This window comes from Erpetoichthys calabaricus, unplaced genomic scaffold (genome assembly GCF_900747795.2).
Source record: "Erpetoichthys calabaricus unplaced genomic scaffold, fErpCal1.3, whole genome shotgun sequence".
NCBI lineage: Eukaryota > Metazoa > Chordata > Cladistia > Polypteriformes > Polypteridae > Erpetoichthys > Erpetoichthys calabaricus.
Window position 1 is genome coordinate 20,837 of NW_026261638.1, and position 19,173 is coordinate 40,009.

Here is a 19,173-nt window from a genome sequence, read left to right on the forward strand (position 1 = left end):
GAGGCTTTCGAATGACTAAAAGAAACATATACAAGTTGAAGTAACCTCTCTTGAGGAGACTTTGAAACAGTAAATCGGTAATTGTAGTTGCTTTGTTTCTCAGTTTTAAGATAAACAAGTTTGAAAATTCACCAATGCTTTTCAATAGGAGATTTTTAAATTTCAAAAATCTGCACAGCCTGCTCTAGCCATGATATCTCAATTTTTTTTTTTTTTTTTAAACTTACATGACATATTTCCACGATGAATAAGTGTGCCAAATTTCAACAACATCTGTCTACTGGGAGCCAATTTCTTTTTGTTTCTGGGAATCGAATAGGTCTAAAATCTGAGTAAAAATCAATATTAAATTGTAAATTATAAAACAATATCAAAGTGAAATTCAAACAATAACTTATTTTATCTACACTGAAGTAGCCATTGTACCCTATTTCTGCACTTGTGTTTTTAAATCAGCCTAATTATAACCAATACTTCACTGCTTTTTAAGCATATTTATGCAGAGAAGGGTGATTTTCCACATTTAAGATAACGTGTTTGTCAGGAGAAAAGTGAGCAAAACACCCCTTAGTCTTAGTAGTAACACTACCGAGCAGGTTACAGGGTCCAAGTAAGGCACTGGTCAGTGATGGCACAATAAAAGTCACTTTATTAATTTACACATACATATAATAGGTGCATTACCTTCAGAAAACTCCCGGTCATCTCCTTATACATTCTGGGGAGGATACCCCTATTAAAGTAAAATGAAAAACACCATAAGCACGAATAAACTCTTTTAAGAAAAAGAAAAAAAAACTTCCTAATACTAGCACACACTAACCCCATGCATTTTTTCGTTCAAAGCTGCATTGTTCACATGGACAGCGTTTGTAAACCCAAATCAAATCACTGCAATGCCTCGCTTGCTGAATGCTAACTTTGACAATGAGGCATGCACTTGCAAACAATAAACAGCTTCTTTTACTTAATAAATGAAGTATTATTATTTACATTTCATAACGTGAGGCTGTAGCATCAGTGTTTTATGAATGTGTCTAGGCATACCTTTGGAATATTAACAGTTAAATTTTACTATTTTTATTAATGGCTGTAATTTTTTTTTCCTGCAGCTTGATGACAAAATAGTGAAGCACACAACCTTATCTTTTATTGCATTTTTGCTACGGAGAGCTGAGAAGAATATTGATTACTGCCTCAGTGAGGAGTTTTGTTCCAGGTCAGATCACTATTGCAAGCGTGTGATGGAGGATTTTGTGCAAAATTATCGAGAAGCTCTCTGTAAGGTTTGTGATGTGGGACTGATTTTGGGACTATTGCAAAACTAAGAAAGGATGTTACAAATTTTCTGTAGGTGAATTTCAAGGTTTGAATAAGTGTGCCTTGAGAATGTACTGATACTCTAGGAGGCAGATTGCTTTCTACAATCTATTATTGCTCGAATCAGCTCTGGTTACACTCAGACCTGTACTGGAAAAAGTTGTTTCAGCATCGTTAGCCCATTTTCTGTGCACCCTGTCTCCAAATAGTTATTTTGCATTTGTAAAGAAACACTTAAGTGAATTATTCAAACATACACAAAAATAACTCCAAAATAAAGATTTTTACCAAAAAAGCGGGCATTTTTATGTAGTGGAAAAACAAATAAGAACACATACACCCATTTTTAAAATATTTTACTTTATGGCATAGAAACATTAAGTCTTCCTATAAAAGAGAAGCTAAATAATGTCTAATCCTCACTTAACTGTTGTCAAACATTACGTTGCAGACAGAAATTTTAAAAGTTAAGACCCAGATAGGACATATATCTGCAGTGAGTCAGAAAAATTTATAGACTAGATTTGTTCAGCTTAAATTAGGCCTGGGAAAGTTAACACGTTAATTTTTGTGATTAATGTGGCCTGCTTAATACGTTAAAAATATCATTGTGTGCCTGCAATAAGGGAAATGCCTTAGGCATTGCTTTGGTCAGGGCAGCATTTTCATTTTTTATTTTTTTTTAATTATGAAACAATAATACAAATAAGTTACGTGCTTACCTAAAGAATTACATACACATCCAGTACCATATTTATATACTACCTTCAAATCATATTCATTTAAAGGTTTAACATTTCATATTACACGATTCAAAGCAATACGCCACAATGGCAATAAGTAGCACTGGTATTCATTTTCTTGATTTATACATATTGACATGAGTAGGGAGGAGTATTTATGGCAGTCCTGGTGCAATGCTAGAGAAAAGTTGCGAAGGTAAAATTTACTCTCTCATTTTATTTTTTTTCGTTTTCATGTTTCTGTAAGAAGATCAAATAAATGTCATATCATATAAGTGCTAAACAAGTTATCTTTGAGTAGCATTAAAACCAGACTATATCTTTAATACCCATTTAACTTGCCAGTCTCCCAGCCAGCTTACAGTGCTGACTGCCCTAATATAATGATAAAATTCTATGAAATAGAAATGTCATAATTATCAACATAACCATCCAAGTAATGCACGATGCCAGTTTTTTAGCGAGATAGCAGCTATGGAGAACTTTTTAATGTGCAGGAGCGAAGGTGTAGGTAGAGTAGTGTTTTCCAGTCGTTTTTCTGTGGTGGCACACTATTCTTAACTTAGCATTAAGGTTATACACGTGCTGAACTGTCCAATGGCGCAGGACAGGGGGGTGTCAAAAAACGGCCCGAAGATTGCTGTTCGCAGACACAGTACTTATTGAACAGTTTGGACACAAATTCCAACTTCTTCATCCCTTTGTCCACTCATACAGTCAGTCCTCTCTGTGCCTCACCACACTGACCCGGGGTCAAAGGCAACTCATATGCCCACAGTCCCTCAGCTTTGCGAGAGTCACTGGTGAACATGCATCCAGACAGATGGACCCCTGACATGTCTACTGGCTGCTAAAGTGCTCTATAAGTGCTGCGTCTGCAAAACGGTGATCACAGAGTTGCTTTTATGTCGACTTCTTCTAGTAGTCCCATCCTCCTTAGATAGGTCTCAACCACCTGAAGCAAATGTCTCTCTCGGGTCATAACCCAGGGCACTACACTGTTATTTCCATGATGCACCAGTGGAGAAACGCTTGTGTAGAGTTTGATTATCAAGTCGTTGAAGGTGATGACCAATCGAGGATAGTATTTGTGGTGTTTTAACACAAGTTGTAATGCAGGCCTATTTAAGAAATACTTATTCTTTCAATTAAATCAGTCTTTAGCAGTGCATTCAAAGTCAATAGTTTTTTCGATTGTTTAATTTTTACTTTGACATGTCTATGTCTCATATACTATGCCAATTTTATAATTAATACGTTGCCCTCATTTTCTTATTGCCTTCTTTTCAACTTGCCTTTTAGGAAGGCATTTAAATTCAGGTTGTACTTTCTCAAGTATTTTGTTAAAATTTCAGGTTTAAGGTTATTGTTTAAATTTAAATTGTACCATTTTTTTTTTTCCAAATTCCTTTGTGTTGATTCTACATTAAATTTGTGATTCAGTGTGTATTTACTTCATGATTTATGTATTAGTTTTATAATTACGTATTTTAATGTTGCATGCGATTAATGATGATTAATTACATACATTTAGGAAATTAATTTTTTTAGTCGATTCCCAGCCTTAGTTTAAATACAATAAGTTAAAGTAACATTTTTGACATACAGACACAAACGTGAATAGTCAAAATATTTGTTTTCAGTGCACACAATCAATTGAATGAAAATTAAAAGGTGCATTTTCATTATTTGAGTAAAGCAGAGTTTACTTTGTTATTCGCCAATATTGTTTTCATGCTGAATAGGTTAAAATGGTGGTTCTCGACCTGTGGTATGCATACCACTAGCAGTTCTTGAATATTTGCTAGATAAGATGTGAGTAAACACAAAAATAAAAAGACAGAAAGAGCAAGAGTAAGCTAACACAGATTTTGAGAGAGAGAGAGAGAAGCTGTCATAGTTGCAGTTATACTTCAAGGAGCATGTAAATCATGCTAAATTTCTGAGCAAAAAAAAAAAAAAACTTTCATTACTAACACTTGTATCTTTTTATGGCAGGGGTGCCCACACTTTTTCGGCTTGCAAGCTACTTTTAAAATGACCAGGTCTAAATGGTCTACCTACATTAAAAATTATATATACTGTATATGTGTGTGTGTGTATATATATATATATATATATATATATATATATATATATATATATATATACTGAGTATACTTTATTCATAAAATATATGTTGTCGTACCTTGCATAACTGAATAACCTTTATGGCACAATAACAATTCAATACATTTATGGTCACTACAGTATTTGGATTTTATAATCTTCATGTGGGAAAAGGCTGACTCGCATAAATAAGTAGAGCCAAATAATGCAGTCAAGGAGGTAGCACGTTTCCTCATGTCTGGGTACTTTTCCTCTGTGAGTAAGTTCCAAAACTGTCCAAGAGCCCCAGACTTCAGCTGAATGTCATCCTGTAGTGTCAAAATCTCATCCTCCACTGTAGAGGAGTTTTAGGTGAAACAGTGTTGCAATTTTTGATGCGGGTGAATCACCCTCAACATCTTCCCTAAATGAATAGCACTTAAATGTAGCGATTGGCTCAAGTAAAGCTCAGTCTTGAAACCGTCTGTCAAAGTCTGACAGGCAATTTTCAATCTGCTCTGTGTAGCGTATGCTGTCAAGTTGCGCACACGCCTTCCATTGCATCTCCAGCTCTGACTAAAGGTTTTGGATGTTCCCCAAATCAAGATGCTGCAGCTTTGAGGACAGATGTTGCATTTTTCGTTTGAAAGCATTAACTGAGCTAATCATATTGACCATGGAGTTCTCTTTTCCCTGCAGCTGTAAATTAAGCTCATTCAACATGTTGGTCAGATCGGAAAAAAACAAGCCAAGTCTAGTGGCCATTGATCGTTATTAAGTTGCTTGTATTCTGCATGTTTAATGACGAGGAGAAACTCCTTTTTCTCTGGCCAGGGGTCTTGAAATCTTAGCAGCAATTTCTCCCTAGCCATCTGTCTCAACGAAGGCCTTTTTTATCATCTCTCCATCTTGGAAGGTCTTCTGCTTAATGATCGAGTGACTCACCCGGAACGATGCTTCGGTGTGTCTGCCTTTGCTTTTGAATTCAGCTGAGTGATAAATGACGGCTGTCTGAATAACTGCGATTTTAGTTCCCTCTCCTTTCTCTTTCTCAGATCGCTTTTCGGAAGGAAGTCAGTCAGTTTCGTAGTTTTTATGAACAGTTTGAAAGTGCCTTTCCACATTTTCTTTCTTTGGAATAGCAATGATAGATTGACAGATCAGACAAATGCACTTCGATTGTGACATAGTGAGAAAAAAAATCCTGTTCCAATTCCATATCCAGCCCGTACCCTCCCCAAACAAATTTGTTTTTAAAATCCCTTCTTTAGTTGATATAAATTGGAAGGCTAACTAGATCACAGCCGGAGTTTTGCAGTAGCTTGTGCGTTTGATCGTGCATCCGGGATGACCAGTGTGTTAGAAGAAAAGAGATCTCAGACTGGCCGCCCTGTATGTCAATCTGCATGATACACAGTACAAAAAAATAACTGTTTGTTTAGCATTCATCCATGGATTGTAATGAACATGTATACAGTTATGAGTCCAACCATGAGTACTTATTGTAACCAACTTATCCATTTCAGAAAAATCTGGAGAGGATGACTACCCTAGCTGCACAAAGCATCAGGCAGGCACCATTGGACATGATGCCACCCACACACATATCAATCTAAAACTGTAAAAAAATGATTTGCTCAATATGTTCATTCCAAAATAAAATTTAGTTAGTGTTTCAGAATTTCCACTTTGCCCAGATATTTGCGTGTCAAGCAACTAATGAAACAACTTGTATTGCGTTCTCGGAAAAGCATCATCATGGGATTGTATAGTTCTTGGTGTTGCTAAAACAGCATACTTAATTGCCAAATTAAGTTATGTTTTGTTTTTATTTAAAATCAAACTACAATATGTTAAAGGAGGAGAAAGTGCAAATGACACATATTTGGATGGTAGGGGAGTGAATGGTATGCAGCATCCAGCCGTGAGTAATTATTGCTGTCCAATTCAGTTGCAAATTTATGAATAGTACAAATTAGTAAGCAATAAGAAAATCTGGTCAGTTATGTGAGGAAGCTTGAAAATGGTGCTGTTTTCCAATAACTTTAAAGTAAATCTAGCATTTACATTTAAGATTATCATTAATAATAGTGATATGTTGTATTCACACAAGTAAGTTAGAAAATGTACAAGTGACATAATATTCAGGTGTGTTTGAGGACTTAGTTAACGGATTTATTTTTATTTTTTTTTTTGCTTCTGTTATCCACTTAACATATTCAAAAAAAGCAATCATAATAGAATACCATTTGTTAGCAGACAACATTAAAATACATGCTTTTAAAAAGTAGTTTACAATGTCATGTAGTTGAAAATGTAGCCCATGTAGGCTTGGGATTGATTTTTCAGTAGCTTTCATAGACAACAGATTCCTGTTCAAGTGATGTAAATAGATATCCTGTGTTTAGTTGTTAATTGTAGAGGTTCTGTGGCTAATTGCCATTCAGATTTCTTAAATGTAATGCTTTTGAAAGACTTTCTTGAAGAGCTAAAATCTCTGTCTCAAGGTAAAATATACTGAATAATTATGTGTGGGTAATGTAGCCATGACTTTTTTTAGTGTAAATACTAACAAGGTATTTCTTCACTGTATGCTTACAGAGTGAGAATTACATAATGCCTTTCCTTTTACATTCTTTTCTAGATAAGTGTCTCTTGCTTGAAGAATAAGTCTACCAAAATTAAATAAAATCGGTCCACTGTGAGCCAAGTAGTTTTATATAGACAGACATGGTGTTCACAGTAGTTGTTTTTGCATGATACACAGTACCTTCACAAAGTATTCAGTCCCCTTCACCTTTTTTGGAATTTCATGTTGCAATTTTATGCTAAAATCTTTTTAAAAATATTTTTCCTCACACTCCACAACAGTCATCACACCAAAATTACTAAGCAAAAACAGTTTTTTTTTTTAAATTTTATTTTTATATTTTGGCAAATTAATTAAAAACAAAACAGAAATATCACATTCACACAAGTAATCAGACCCTGTACTTAGTACTTCATTAAAGCAGCTCTTGGGTGTGTTGCAACAGGCTTAGCACATCTGGATTTGGGGATTTTCTGCGGTTCTTTTCTGAAGATCCATTCTAGCTCTGTCCATTTAGATAAAGACTGTTGGTGGACAGCAATTTTCAGGTCTCTCCAGAGATGCTCAATTTAGGATTCCCTTGACCCTGACTAGGCTCCCAGTCCCTGCTGCTGAAAAACAACCCCACAACATAATGTTGTCACTGCCATGCCTCTCCGTTGAAATGATATTGCCCAGGCGATGAGTGATGCTTGGTTTCCTCTAGACATGGCACTTAAAGTTAAGGCCAGATGGAGTAATATTGGTTTAGTAAGACCAGAGAATCTTGCTTCTCACAGTTTGTGAGTCATTTAGATACTTTTTTGTAAACTCAAAGAGTTTTCTATGTGTTTCTTACTGAGAAAAGACTTCTGTCTGGTCACTCCACTAGCTGAGATCAGTTGTGTGTTGCAGTGATGGTTATGTTTCAGAAAGATTCTCCCATCTCCTCAGGTTCTCTGGAGCTTAGCCAGAGTGACCATTGGGGTTTTTTTTCACAACTTTTTTCCAAGTTCCCTTCTCCCCTGATTACTCAGTTTGACCAAGCAGCCAGCTCTAGAAATGTTTGTTCCAAACTCATTCCATTTAAGAATTATGAAGGCCACTGTGTTCTTGGAACCTTCAATGTGATACCAATTTTTTGTAGCCTTCCCCAGGTCTGTGCCTTGACATAATCCTGTCTTTAAGCTTTGCAGGCAATTCCTTTGACCTTATGGATTGACTTCGTTTTTGCTCTAATACACATTGACTTTATATGCATACACATAACTGGTTAAGGCAGAGACCTGGTTTCTTTAAAAATCTGCATTTACATGGGCAAGTAATCTTCTGGAGTTTTCCTTTGTCAATATGCTTCAATTTCATTAAACTGTGCAATAAACAGTCAAATGAATTAATTGGCCACCATGATTACAAAAGTAAGCATGATATCAGTGATAATTTGCTTGTGTTTTATAAACCTGTTTAGTCCAATTGACGCTTTATTTGTGTTATATAGTTTGCATACAGCACATTCTTTTCTGTCTGGCTGTGCAAAAGAGCCCTGCAAATGTATCCAGTATGTGTGCTTCTTGCCCTACTCCCAGTGCTGTTGAAATAATAATGCAGTTATTTTTAATTTTAACATGTTACCCTACTGTTTTCTTGATTATGTTGCTGAGTTTAGCACTGTACGTTTGGCTAATCAGTATAAATTTAGTCATTTCTGAGATATTGAAAAAGATAATTTCAGCCATTAGAAGGAATAATGTGATTGCCTGAACATTTGCCTCTGGAGTGCAACAGACATGCGCAGACTACAAATTCCTTAATAGTAACACTATGGCCACATAATCAGGTTATGTGTGAAAAAGAATATACCTCTGTTAACCAGATTTCTAGGAGTCCATTAACTCTGTTTTTGTAACTGATATAAGGGTTTACATGACATTTTAGAAACATTTTAGAAACCATGTTCCTATGACAAACCTATTAAGGCACATGTACATGTGCCTATTACCAGCTGTAAGATCTTATGTAGACAGGTGTTGTGCCTTTCCTAATCATGTCCAATCAATAGAATTTACCACAGGGTGATCCCAAACAATAGAGTGGATTTATCTCAACAATGATCAGTCAAATGGGATGCATCTGAACCAAATTTCACGTGTCATAGTAAAGGGTCTGAATATTTGAGTCAATGTGAAATTTCAGTTTGTTTTTAATAAATTTGCAAGTGTTTCTAAAATTGTATTTGCTTTTTTCTTCTGAGACATTGAGTGTTGTTTGATGAGGGAAAAATTAATTTAAATGATTTTGAAATGAAGCTGTAACATAACAAAATGACAAAACAAGTGAAGGGGCCTGAATACTTTCTGAATGCACTGTACAAACACACTTTGATTTGAAAATTAAAGCATCAAGTATTTTTTGACAATTGAAATTTCAATTAATTTGATGTGTCCATTGACTTCCCTTCTTCACAAACGACTTCAAATCTGCCCATGATACTAACATCACTAAAAAGTTTGCAGACAAAACCACTGTGTTAGGCCTGATCTCCAATAATGATAAAGTAGCTTATGTAGAAGAGTTCGAGAAACTGGATAGCAGGAGCAAGAATCGCAAACTTGAACTCTATTCCAAATAAACCAAGGAACAGATTCTAGAATTCAGGAGACTGAACTGCAGCAGTCACCATTCCATCAGCATTAACAGCAAGAGACAGTCCAGAGTTTCAGATTCTTCGGGGTCCACATCAGCCAGGAGGACATGTCATGGACAACAAACATGACAGCAATGGCCAAGAAATGTCTTCAAAGGCTTCACTTTCTGAGGAGCATGAAGAAGGCACAACGCCCACAACTGCTGCTGGTTAACTTCTGTGGGTGCACCATAGAGTCTGTCATCACATTCTGCATTACAGCATTGTACTCTGGCTGCACCTCTGAGAACAGGAAGGACCGCCAGCGTATTATCAAAACTGGTCGGAGAATTACTGGCACTCAGCTACCATCACTGGAAAATATCTTTACTATCCGCTGCAGCAAAAAAGCAAACAGCATTTGTAGAGATACAACCCACTCCGTCCATTGCATTTTCATTCCTCTGCCATCTGGCTTGCGCTTCAAAGCCCTGCATGCCTTCACTAACAGACTGAAGAACAGCTTTTATCCCAAAGCAATCACTGTCTCTTCCTATAACAGAAACATCACTGATTGAAATGAACTTCTGCAGCAACCACACATAGCAACACAATTATACATTAATCATACGGAACTTGTGACCATTGCATTGACTATAATTCTCACTGTGACTTCATTTATTATTTATTTATATACCTTTTACTCTGTGTATATTTGGAATTGTTAATAGTAACTGTGATTCTCAGAGTTTAATGTTTACTTTTAAATTTGTGGTTCTTGTAGTTTTTCTACTCTAATTTACAGATGTTCTTGTAAGTTTACATACCTTGACAGAATTTGTGAAATATTGGCCAATATTTGGAAAATATAAGTGATCCTGCAAAAAAGCTTTCCTTTTACTTAGGGAGTGGGCTCAGGCGAAGTAATGTATTAACACATAATTGTTTTTGCCCTTTTTAAATCATAACAACTAAAATTACCCAAATGGAAAAGATCAAAAGTTTACATACCCTTGAATGTTGGGGCAATTAATATACACATAGTGTCTATGTATAAACAGTCAATTTAAATTTATGCAGAGCTGCAGTGAATTTGCTGAATACTGAGCCATGGGGGAATGAAAAGAACTGTCAAAAGACCTGTGAGAAAAGGTTGTTGAATTGTATAAATCAGGAAAAGGATATCCAAAATCTCTGAAAATGCCTGTCAGTAGTGCTTAAAACTCTGATAAAAAAGTAGAAAGTTAGGAGTTCTGTTGTTACCAAGCCATAGTCAGGTAGACCAACCAAGATTTCGGCCACAAGTGTGCCAGGATCATTTGTTGAGATGCCAAGAAAAAGCCACAACAAATTTAATTTTAAGGATTCATATATCTTACAAAATGGTCTGTGCGAAAAATTTTTCATCTGGCCTTCACCTCAGTCAAAGTACAGAATCGGCTTTAACTGTTGATGTAAATGATATTTTTATATTCTCCAATCAGATAACGGTGCCCTTATTTTCTTTCTGTGTTTAGAGGTAACCGACTGAAAATCCCACACAGTGAATTGCTCAAAGCAGTTGGACTACTATAATTCTGGGGTTTATGCCCATAAATGGCAATAACTGCTTACCCTACTATTATAATATGTTTTGTTATTAACTTTAATGTCACTGTTCTCTGTGCCCACTGTTATGGACTCATTCATACAGGCAGATCAAGTATGGTACACAGGGGCTCAGCATCAGCATTTAGAATTGCTGAGCCAAGCACAGGACTAGAGAGCCAAAGACAACTGGAGAATTGAAGTCAGCCGAAAGACAGACTAGTATATTTCTGTCTTCTGTCAGCACACTATCCTCTTTCCTTGTTGGGAGAATGAGAACTGTATGTAGGCATTGTGCTATTCCTGTATTTTCGAAGGTGGGGTTTGAGTCCTTTCCTGTCCTTGTTTGGATCCAGCGAAGGAGCCTGCACATGGAGCAACCAGAATATAAGGATGGACCTACGACCAATACTTTGAAGCTGCCGGGCGGAAGATTATGTCTTCCATCCGGTGAAAATCCTTTCAGCGTGGTGACGAAAGATGGCAGACTGCGTTGGTCAAGACCCCCACATTGCTTGATAGTCTGTCATAAGCTTCCCGTATGTAATACCGCGTGAACCCGTCAGTAAAGAGCTAGATTATCCTTTGTACTTCTCGTGTAATCTTGTAACCGTCATATTGCATGATGGGTGGGGATAATACCTTTTTTATTTATAATTATTTAAATTCAGGTTAATTAAAGCGCCGCAATTCAAAAGAACACATTTCCAGAGAGCTAATCCCTCTTAAGGAAACACCTACTGCCCCACTCTCTGTTTTGTCTGGTTTCTCACGCTGTTCCATTTCCCAGAATGGAATCTGGATTAGTTCCTCCAATTGTCTGTTTCAGTGCAGGCCAGCTACCACTTCAGGGACCATCTTAATGTATTGGATTAGCTTGCATATCTCACAAATATTGACTTCCAGAAAATGTATTTCAAATACAAATCAGTTTTGCAACTGTAATTTCGCGGATCTTCTTCCCAGCTGTGAATCTGTCTCTTTTATTACACCTACCCCCCACCAATCCCTACCAGAAAGCACAGAAAAAAAATAACATACATTTCAATATTGAAATGTTTTTCTGGTTTTACCTATTTTAATATTATTTTGGTAAAACAGACATTTTTTCATGTCTATTTTCTAAAATAGGTATGTAAGAGAATATGCAAATTTATGGTGTCTTTTTCACTGAAACCAATAATGTCTCAGTGTAGCATTTTTAGGGACCCAGTGCATTTCAGAAAATTATCACTACTTCTACACATTCTAATGTTGCCACAGATTATCAGACTACTTTGGGAAAAAAAAAAACTTTTTCAAAGCATTTGTCACATGGCAAATTTGTTTACTGAACAAGGAAGCTGTAATAAATGTAGATATTTTAAATTGTTCTCTTATCTGAAGTAGTATAATGAGTTTTTTTAATTGTGAGGTTCTGTAGTATTGGTGAAAGAATGTTGCATTATTAATTATAGGAATGTACTTGTTACACAATTTTTTTAAAATTCTAAATATGCAACTTTTTTGTTGTGTATGTGCTTAATTTAGCTGTATCTCTGTTTTTTTCCTTGCACTAATTTTTTATTTAATTTTATACTTAGATGTTTCCTGACATAACTAATATAGTTGCTATATGGCAATCATTAACTAAGAAAGAACAAAATGAAAACCAGACAACAGAACAAGGAAGTCAATACAAATCTTCTTTAAATGGTAAAGGAGCTGAATTCAAGGAGTATGGTAAGTGGCAACGGCAAATCCATTAAGAGGAAAATTTTAAATGAAAGAACCTTTAAAATTTTGTTTTATTTTTCTTTTTAAACGAAAGACATTTATTCTAGTTTTATCTGAAACGTCCCACTGGCAGTTGTTTTGTGTAAGAATTGTCATTTAAGTTTGCAACAGACCTTTTAATCAGTGAAGGCTTGTATCTCATAGAAATACAAACTATCTAGGCATGTGCCTTTTTAACAGCTTTGCAGTAATTTGTATAGTGAAATAATCTTGTTGATCACAAACCTTTTAAATGTCAATTCTTTTAATGGCAAGCCAGCATGCCATATTTGCATAATTTGTGTTGTAATTGTCTCAAACTCTAAAAGTACAGAATGTGCATGCACATTAATAAAGCAGTACGAAAAGGTTCCTGTAAAACTTAATGTTCAAGCAGAATAGTAGAAAAATTAATGAACACGAGTGCCCTATTGCTTACAGCTATATTAATCAAGGGGAGAAATCCTTTTGCGGAACCCTAGTCCCTTTTATTAGACATTTTTTTCTGATTTGCAGATCAAAGTTATCTAATTGTTTTTTGTTCTATGTATGTTTTCATCTTATTTTAGACTTGAGCAATTCAGGTGTCATTCTCTTGAAAGCTGTGATACTTCAAGTTCTGTGCCTCTATCAAAAAGTAATTCCCTATGTGATAACCCAAAGTACTTTTGACTACAGCAAAATGCTGAATGGTAAGTTAATACTACTAACCAAAAACATTCAGCATATAGTACAGGTGACATGATTTTTAATCATCTAGTGCAGTGGTCCCCAACCATTTTAATCCAATGACCACTTTTCCAACTGATATAAGTTGTGGACCGCCATCTTACATGTAACATAACAATGCCATAAGCCCTTTACTGTTTTTATTCAATAGATTAATAGGGCTATATTCAGTAATGCAAGTTGATAATTAGTTGCCAGATGAGACATAAATTGTTAGGTATTACTAATGAAAAATAAGTTATACTTAATAGTATATTGGTTACATAGATATTATTTAAATAAAATCATATAATTCAATAGTAAACACAGAAGGTTTAGTGTATCTTGTGTGAAAAGGAAAAGGTGCTTTAACACTAGAATCCCTGAAGCCTACGAAAAAAATAGTAATCCCAGCCCACCTTAAATTCCTTCGCACCTCTCCATCAGCATCTTTTGTTTTGTAAATGTGTCAATCAGCACAAGCAGCAAGCAGCCTGCTATCCCATCTCCCCCACTGCCACAGGTCAACTTGGGGGAAAAAATTCTCCCAGCTCAAGCCAAGGCTCTTCTGTGTGTGAGGTGCCTGGAGTTGTATAGGGCAAATAATACAGTATATTGTTATTTGGAACACATGCATTTCATGTGTGTTCCGTGTCTACAAAGATCTTGGTAAGTGTAGGATGAAAGAAAATACGAGGCAAGAAATGCTGAACACATACCTAAAGCAGAAACATTTTCCATGTTGTACTAATAATGACTTGAAGCGTATAATGTGTGAAGACTTTAGTCCAAATATCAAGTAAACATGTGCACTTTTATTCAAGAATATAACCAAAATAAAAAAAAAATATTAAATTTACATGTTGCTGTCAATGAGTTACAAACCCAAGCTCAAATATCAATCGACAGAAAGCTAATACATATTCCTGAATGGTGCAGAGTTATGAGCTGCTCCCTTAAAACCGAATGGTTGCAGGTTCGAATCCCGGCGCTCTGTGTTTTGAGTAGTGAGCTGCTATTATTATTATTCTATAATATAATAAAAGCACACATTTGATTTTAGTCTGTAACATCCGGTGTAAATTTTGGCTACTTGTAAAAGTTTGCGCTTTTTTTTTTTTATTGTCTCAGTGATGTTCATATTGTACAATGAACTTGCGCCTCTCTCTCTGAGTTGATGCCATTTATCTCCATTCTTTTCACAAGAACAATGATGACCTCAGTTGGTACTGTGATTGATGCCTAGTCAGAACTATTTGTTGTACCGGCAATCAAAGATACGATGTCCCGTGGCCACTATCGGACTGGACAAAGGCAGAACCATAACAACAGACAGCTTCTTCACAGTGCTTTCACTGGCTAATAGACTGCTGCACCGCAACGCAACTCTGCTTGGCACCATAAGTAAAATGGGACTTCCACCTGTAGCTATAGTCACTTTAGTACGCGAGCAATTCACCACACTAGTGTTTAGATCTGGCAGTGTCATGCTGGTGGTGTATGCGCCCAAAAAGAAGAAGCCTTTGTGTTCAGTCTGTAACAGCCGGGGTAAAGTTTTGCTACCTGTAAAAGATATCGCTGAAGGGGTGTAAGCGGACACAGAAATGCTGGAAATCTTGTTGTCACTTGAAGTTTTTGTTATTCTGATTAATTCTTGAATAAAAGCACACTTGTTTCATTATACCTTTGTGAAACTGTTTATTTTATATTCACGTAAACTCTTGAATGAGATCAAATCTGTCTCTGCCTCTCTCTTGCACACACACATACATTCATACATGAAAACGTCACTATTTGAAAACCCCATACAACGTTATGTACTCCGCACTATGGTGCATAGTACCGAAAATGCAGACAGACTTCTTACAGTATGGGCAAGAGAATAGAAGAAAAAAAAGCATGTTCAAATGACAAGTTATGTTCAAATGACATAGTGTTTTCAAATAATTGATTTGAATTAATAAAAGTGCACTTGTTTATTTGATATTTGGACTAAAGTCTTCACAGTTTTTTTTTCATAGGCTTCAGGGATTCTAGTATTAAGTGCTTTTTCATCTAGTGCTGGATATTTTTCATGATTTTTGAATCTGGAAAGTTGTCACATTAATGTTGGGGCTGATACTTATCACACTACTCATCTCTTAATAAGTTGCTATTGCTCTAAAAGTAATACGTTGAAATTTTCATTGTGTAAAAATGGATGCATAACCCACAAGTTTCCAGAAATTACCAGCCAAATCCAGCATATTAATAGGAAATGTAGATAATACTTCTTAAAGTTCATAAAGTTTACTTAAAACTCATCCTGAAGAAAGTTGGCGAACCTGTATGCAAAAGCACCTTTCTGTGAGTTGATCCCATTTCTTTACATAAAATTGGAAACAGCCTTGAATTAAACAGTGCGACTTTTAATAAAGTTTACTGCTTTTACAGCACTTGCTAGAACATCATGAATTTCAAGTCTCCTACATTTTTCAGCCATCAATTCTCAATGGATTATACACTGGGTTATTTGTAAATCTTAACACCTTATGCCTTATGGGTTTTTTGGCATTATTCCTCCTAAATTTTATACACAAAAATGAACAGCTATTATTCTGCTTATGTAATAAAGGAGCTTCAAATGACTGAAGGGTAGTGAGTATAGCACTTCCAAATTCTTAAAGAAAGTCTTTTATATATGACTAAAAAACTTAGTTTCATACCAATATCAACAAATTAAAACAAAAAATTTGCCTTTTAGAATCTTCTCTCCAAATTCCCCAATCTGTCAGCTATAATTGTACCAAGTTTAGAGGTCATTTTTCGGTGTCGTAGCATTAAAAAATTACACTGTTTGGTACGAGGCATCCTCCTTTTTGGAAACATTTAGATCTTGCACCTTAACAATTTCTCAAAAAAAAGTGTTGCAATTATATATTTATAATATATATACAATGGAACCTCGGTTTACGAATGTCTCGGTACACATATATACATATATACAGGGATGCAAAAAAGTATTTAGTCAGCCACCAATTGTGCAAGTTCTCCCACTTAAAAAGATGAGAGAGGCCTGTAATTTTCATCATAGGTATACCTCAACTATGAGAGACAAAATGAGAAAAAAAAATCCAGAAAATCACATTGTCTGATTTTTGAAGAATTTATTTGCAAATTATGGTGGAAAAAAAGTATTTGGTCAATAACATAAGTTCATCTCAATACTTTGTTATATACCCTTTGTTGGCAATGACAGAGGTCAAACGTTTTCTGTAAGTCTTCAAAAGGTTTTCACACACTGTTGCTGGTATTTTGGCCCATTCCTCCATGCAGATCGCCTCTAGAGCAGTGATGTTTTGGGGCTGTCGCTGGGCAACACAGACTTTCAACTCCCTCCAAAGATTTTCTATGGGGTTGAGATCTGCAGACTGGCCAGGCCACTCCAGGACCTTGAAATGCTTCTTACGAAGCCACTCCTTCGTTACCCGGGTGGTGTGTTTGGGATCATTGTCATGCTGAAAGACCCAGCCACGTTTCATCTTCAATGCCCTTGCTGATGGAAGGAGGTTTTCACTCAAAATCTGATGATACATGGCCCCATTCATTCTTTCCTTTACACGGATCAGTCGTCCTGGTCCCTTTGCAGAAAAACAGCCCCAAAGCATGATGTTTCCACCCCCATGCTTACAGTAGGTGTAGTGTTCTTTGGATGCAACTCAGCATTCTTTCTCCTCCAAACACGACAAGTAGAGTTTTTACTAAAAAGTTCTATTTTGATTTCATCTGACCATATGACATTCTCCCAATCCTCTTCTGGATCATCCAAATGCTCTCTAGCAAACTTCAGACGGGCCTGCACATGTACTGGCTTAAGCAGGGTGGCACGTCTGACACTTCAGGATTTGAGTCCCTGGCGGCGTAGTGTGTTACTGATGGTAGCCTTTGATACTTTGGTCCCAGCTTTCTGCAGGTCATTCACTAGGTCCCCCTGTGTGGTTCTGGGATTTTTGCTCACCGTTCTTGTGATCATTTTGACCCCACGGGGTGAGATCTTGCGTGGAGCCCCAGATCGAGGGAGATTATCAGTGGTCTTGTATGTCTTCCATTTTCTAATAATTGTTCCCACAGTTGATTTCTTCACACCAAGCTGCTTACCTTTTGCAGATTCAGTCTTCCCAGCCTGGTGCAGGTCTACAATTTTGTTTCTGGTGTCCTTTGACAGCTCTTTGGTCTTGGCCATAGTGGAGTTTGGAGTGTGACTGTTTGAGGTTGTGGACAGGTGTCTTTTATATGGATAACGAGTTCAAACAGGTGCCATTAATACAGGTAACGAGTGGAGGACAGAGGAGCCTCTTACAGAAGAAGTTACAGGTCTGAGAGAGCCAGAAATCTTGCTTGTTTGTTCCACAATTAGGAAAACCACACAGCTCACAAGGTTCATTCTGCATTGGTCTGCAAGGTAAACACTTTTCTGATCGGTCCTCCATAAAATGGATTTTAAATCAGTACCTATCTGAAAATATACTGTTCTTACCTGTCCTGTCAAAAACCTGATTGTTTGACTTCTGAAATTGTGAATATGTTTTTTTCCATCTGTAATTTTTAGGCATTTTTACTGAAAATATCAGGAGATATGTAGTACCTCCTGTTCTTCAGCACCAGATGCTCAAGTTGTGTTTGGATCTTCCTGCCAACAAGTTTTCTTGGTTCCAGGTAAGTATAATACAATATTTACTTGTATTTAGTTTAATGCTATGCAACTCGTTGAGAACAAAATAATGTAACAACATAATAACAGTCAATGGAAACCAAAATTACGGATTTAATGTCACATCAAACGCCAGAATCAAAAATTGAAATCACAGGCTGATCCAACTTGCGTGAATTTAATCACGGCAACTCATAATGTGACTCTGTAGTGTGTATGGCCTCCATATGCCTATATGCGCTGCCGACAACGCCTTAGTATGCTCCTGATGAGATGATAGATGGTTTCTGGTTGGGATCTCCTCCCAGATCTGGATCAGGGTTCAGTGAGCTCCTGGACAGTCTGTGGTGCTACTTAGCAGTGTCTGGTGCACTTATACATAACGTCCCAGAGGTTCTCAATTGGATTTAGGTCTGCTGAATGTTTGGGCCGTTCAGTGGCATCAATGCCTTTATCATGCAGGAACTGCCTACACACTCTAGCCACATGATGTTGGCCATTGTCTTACACCAGAGTAACCCAGGGCCCACTGCATCCGTGTAAGGTCTGACAATGGCTCTGTGGATTTCATCCTGGTACTTAACAGCAGTCAGGGTACCGTTGCCTTGCATGTGGAGGTCTGTGCGACTCTCCAAGGATATGCCTTCCCCCCGACCCTCAGTGACCCATCATCAATCTGGTCATGCTGGATGATGTTGCAGGGTGCATATTGTTCACCATGGCATCTCCAGAGTCTTTCATGTCTGTCACATGTGTTCAGTGTGAACCTGCTCTCATCTGTGAAGAGAACAGGGCATTGATGGCGAAGCTGCCAATTGTGATGCACGGTGATGGGCTGTGTGCACAGGTCCCACTAGAGAATGTCGAGTGCTCATGCCACCATGGTAGTCTGTTTCTGAGTGTTTGGTTAGAAACATGCAATCCAGTAGATAGATAAATAGATAGATACTTTATTAATCCCAATGGGAAATTCACAGTAGCCAGCTGGAGGTCATTTTGTAGGGCTCTGGCAGTGCTCCTTCAGTTCCTCCTTACACAAAAGAGCAGATACTACTCCTGCTGCTGGGTTGATGCCTTTCTATTTTCTACT

General features: G+C 36.8%; 1 protein-coding gene and 1 long non-coding RNA gene across 2 annotated transcripts; both read left to right on the plus strand.

The window, feature by feature from the left end:
- Positions 1-1,112: 1,112 nt before the first annotated feature.
- On the plus strand, positions 1,113-18,088 carry LOC127526481 (nucleolar pre-ribosomal-associated protein 1-like; the record flags this gene model as incomplete). The annotated part of the gene is made up of 4 exons (XM_051922032.1): positions 1,113-1,286; positions 12,514-12,652; positions 13,255-13,377; positions 17,982-18,088. Coding segments are annotated over 4 exons (543 nt in total), but the record flags the coding sequence as incomplete, so codon positions are not given.
- LOC127526482 (uncharacterized) lies at positions 4,206-5,340 on the plus strand. The gene is made up of 2 exons (XR_007933997.1): positions 4,206-4,408; positions 5,068-5,340. It is a non-coding gene; the product is annotated as an uncharacterized LOC127526482 (long non-coding RNA).
- Positions 18,089-19,173: the final 1,085 nt, after the last annotated feature.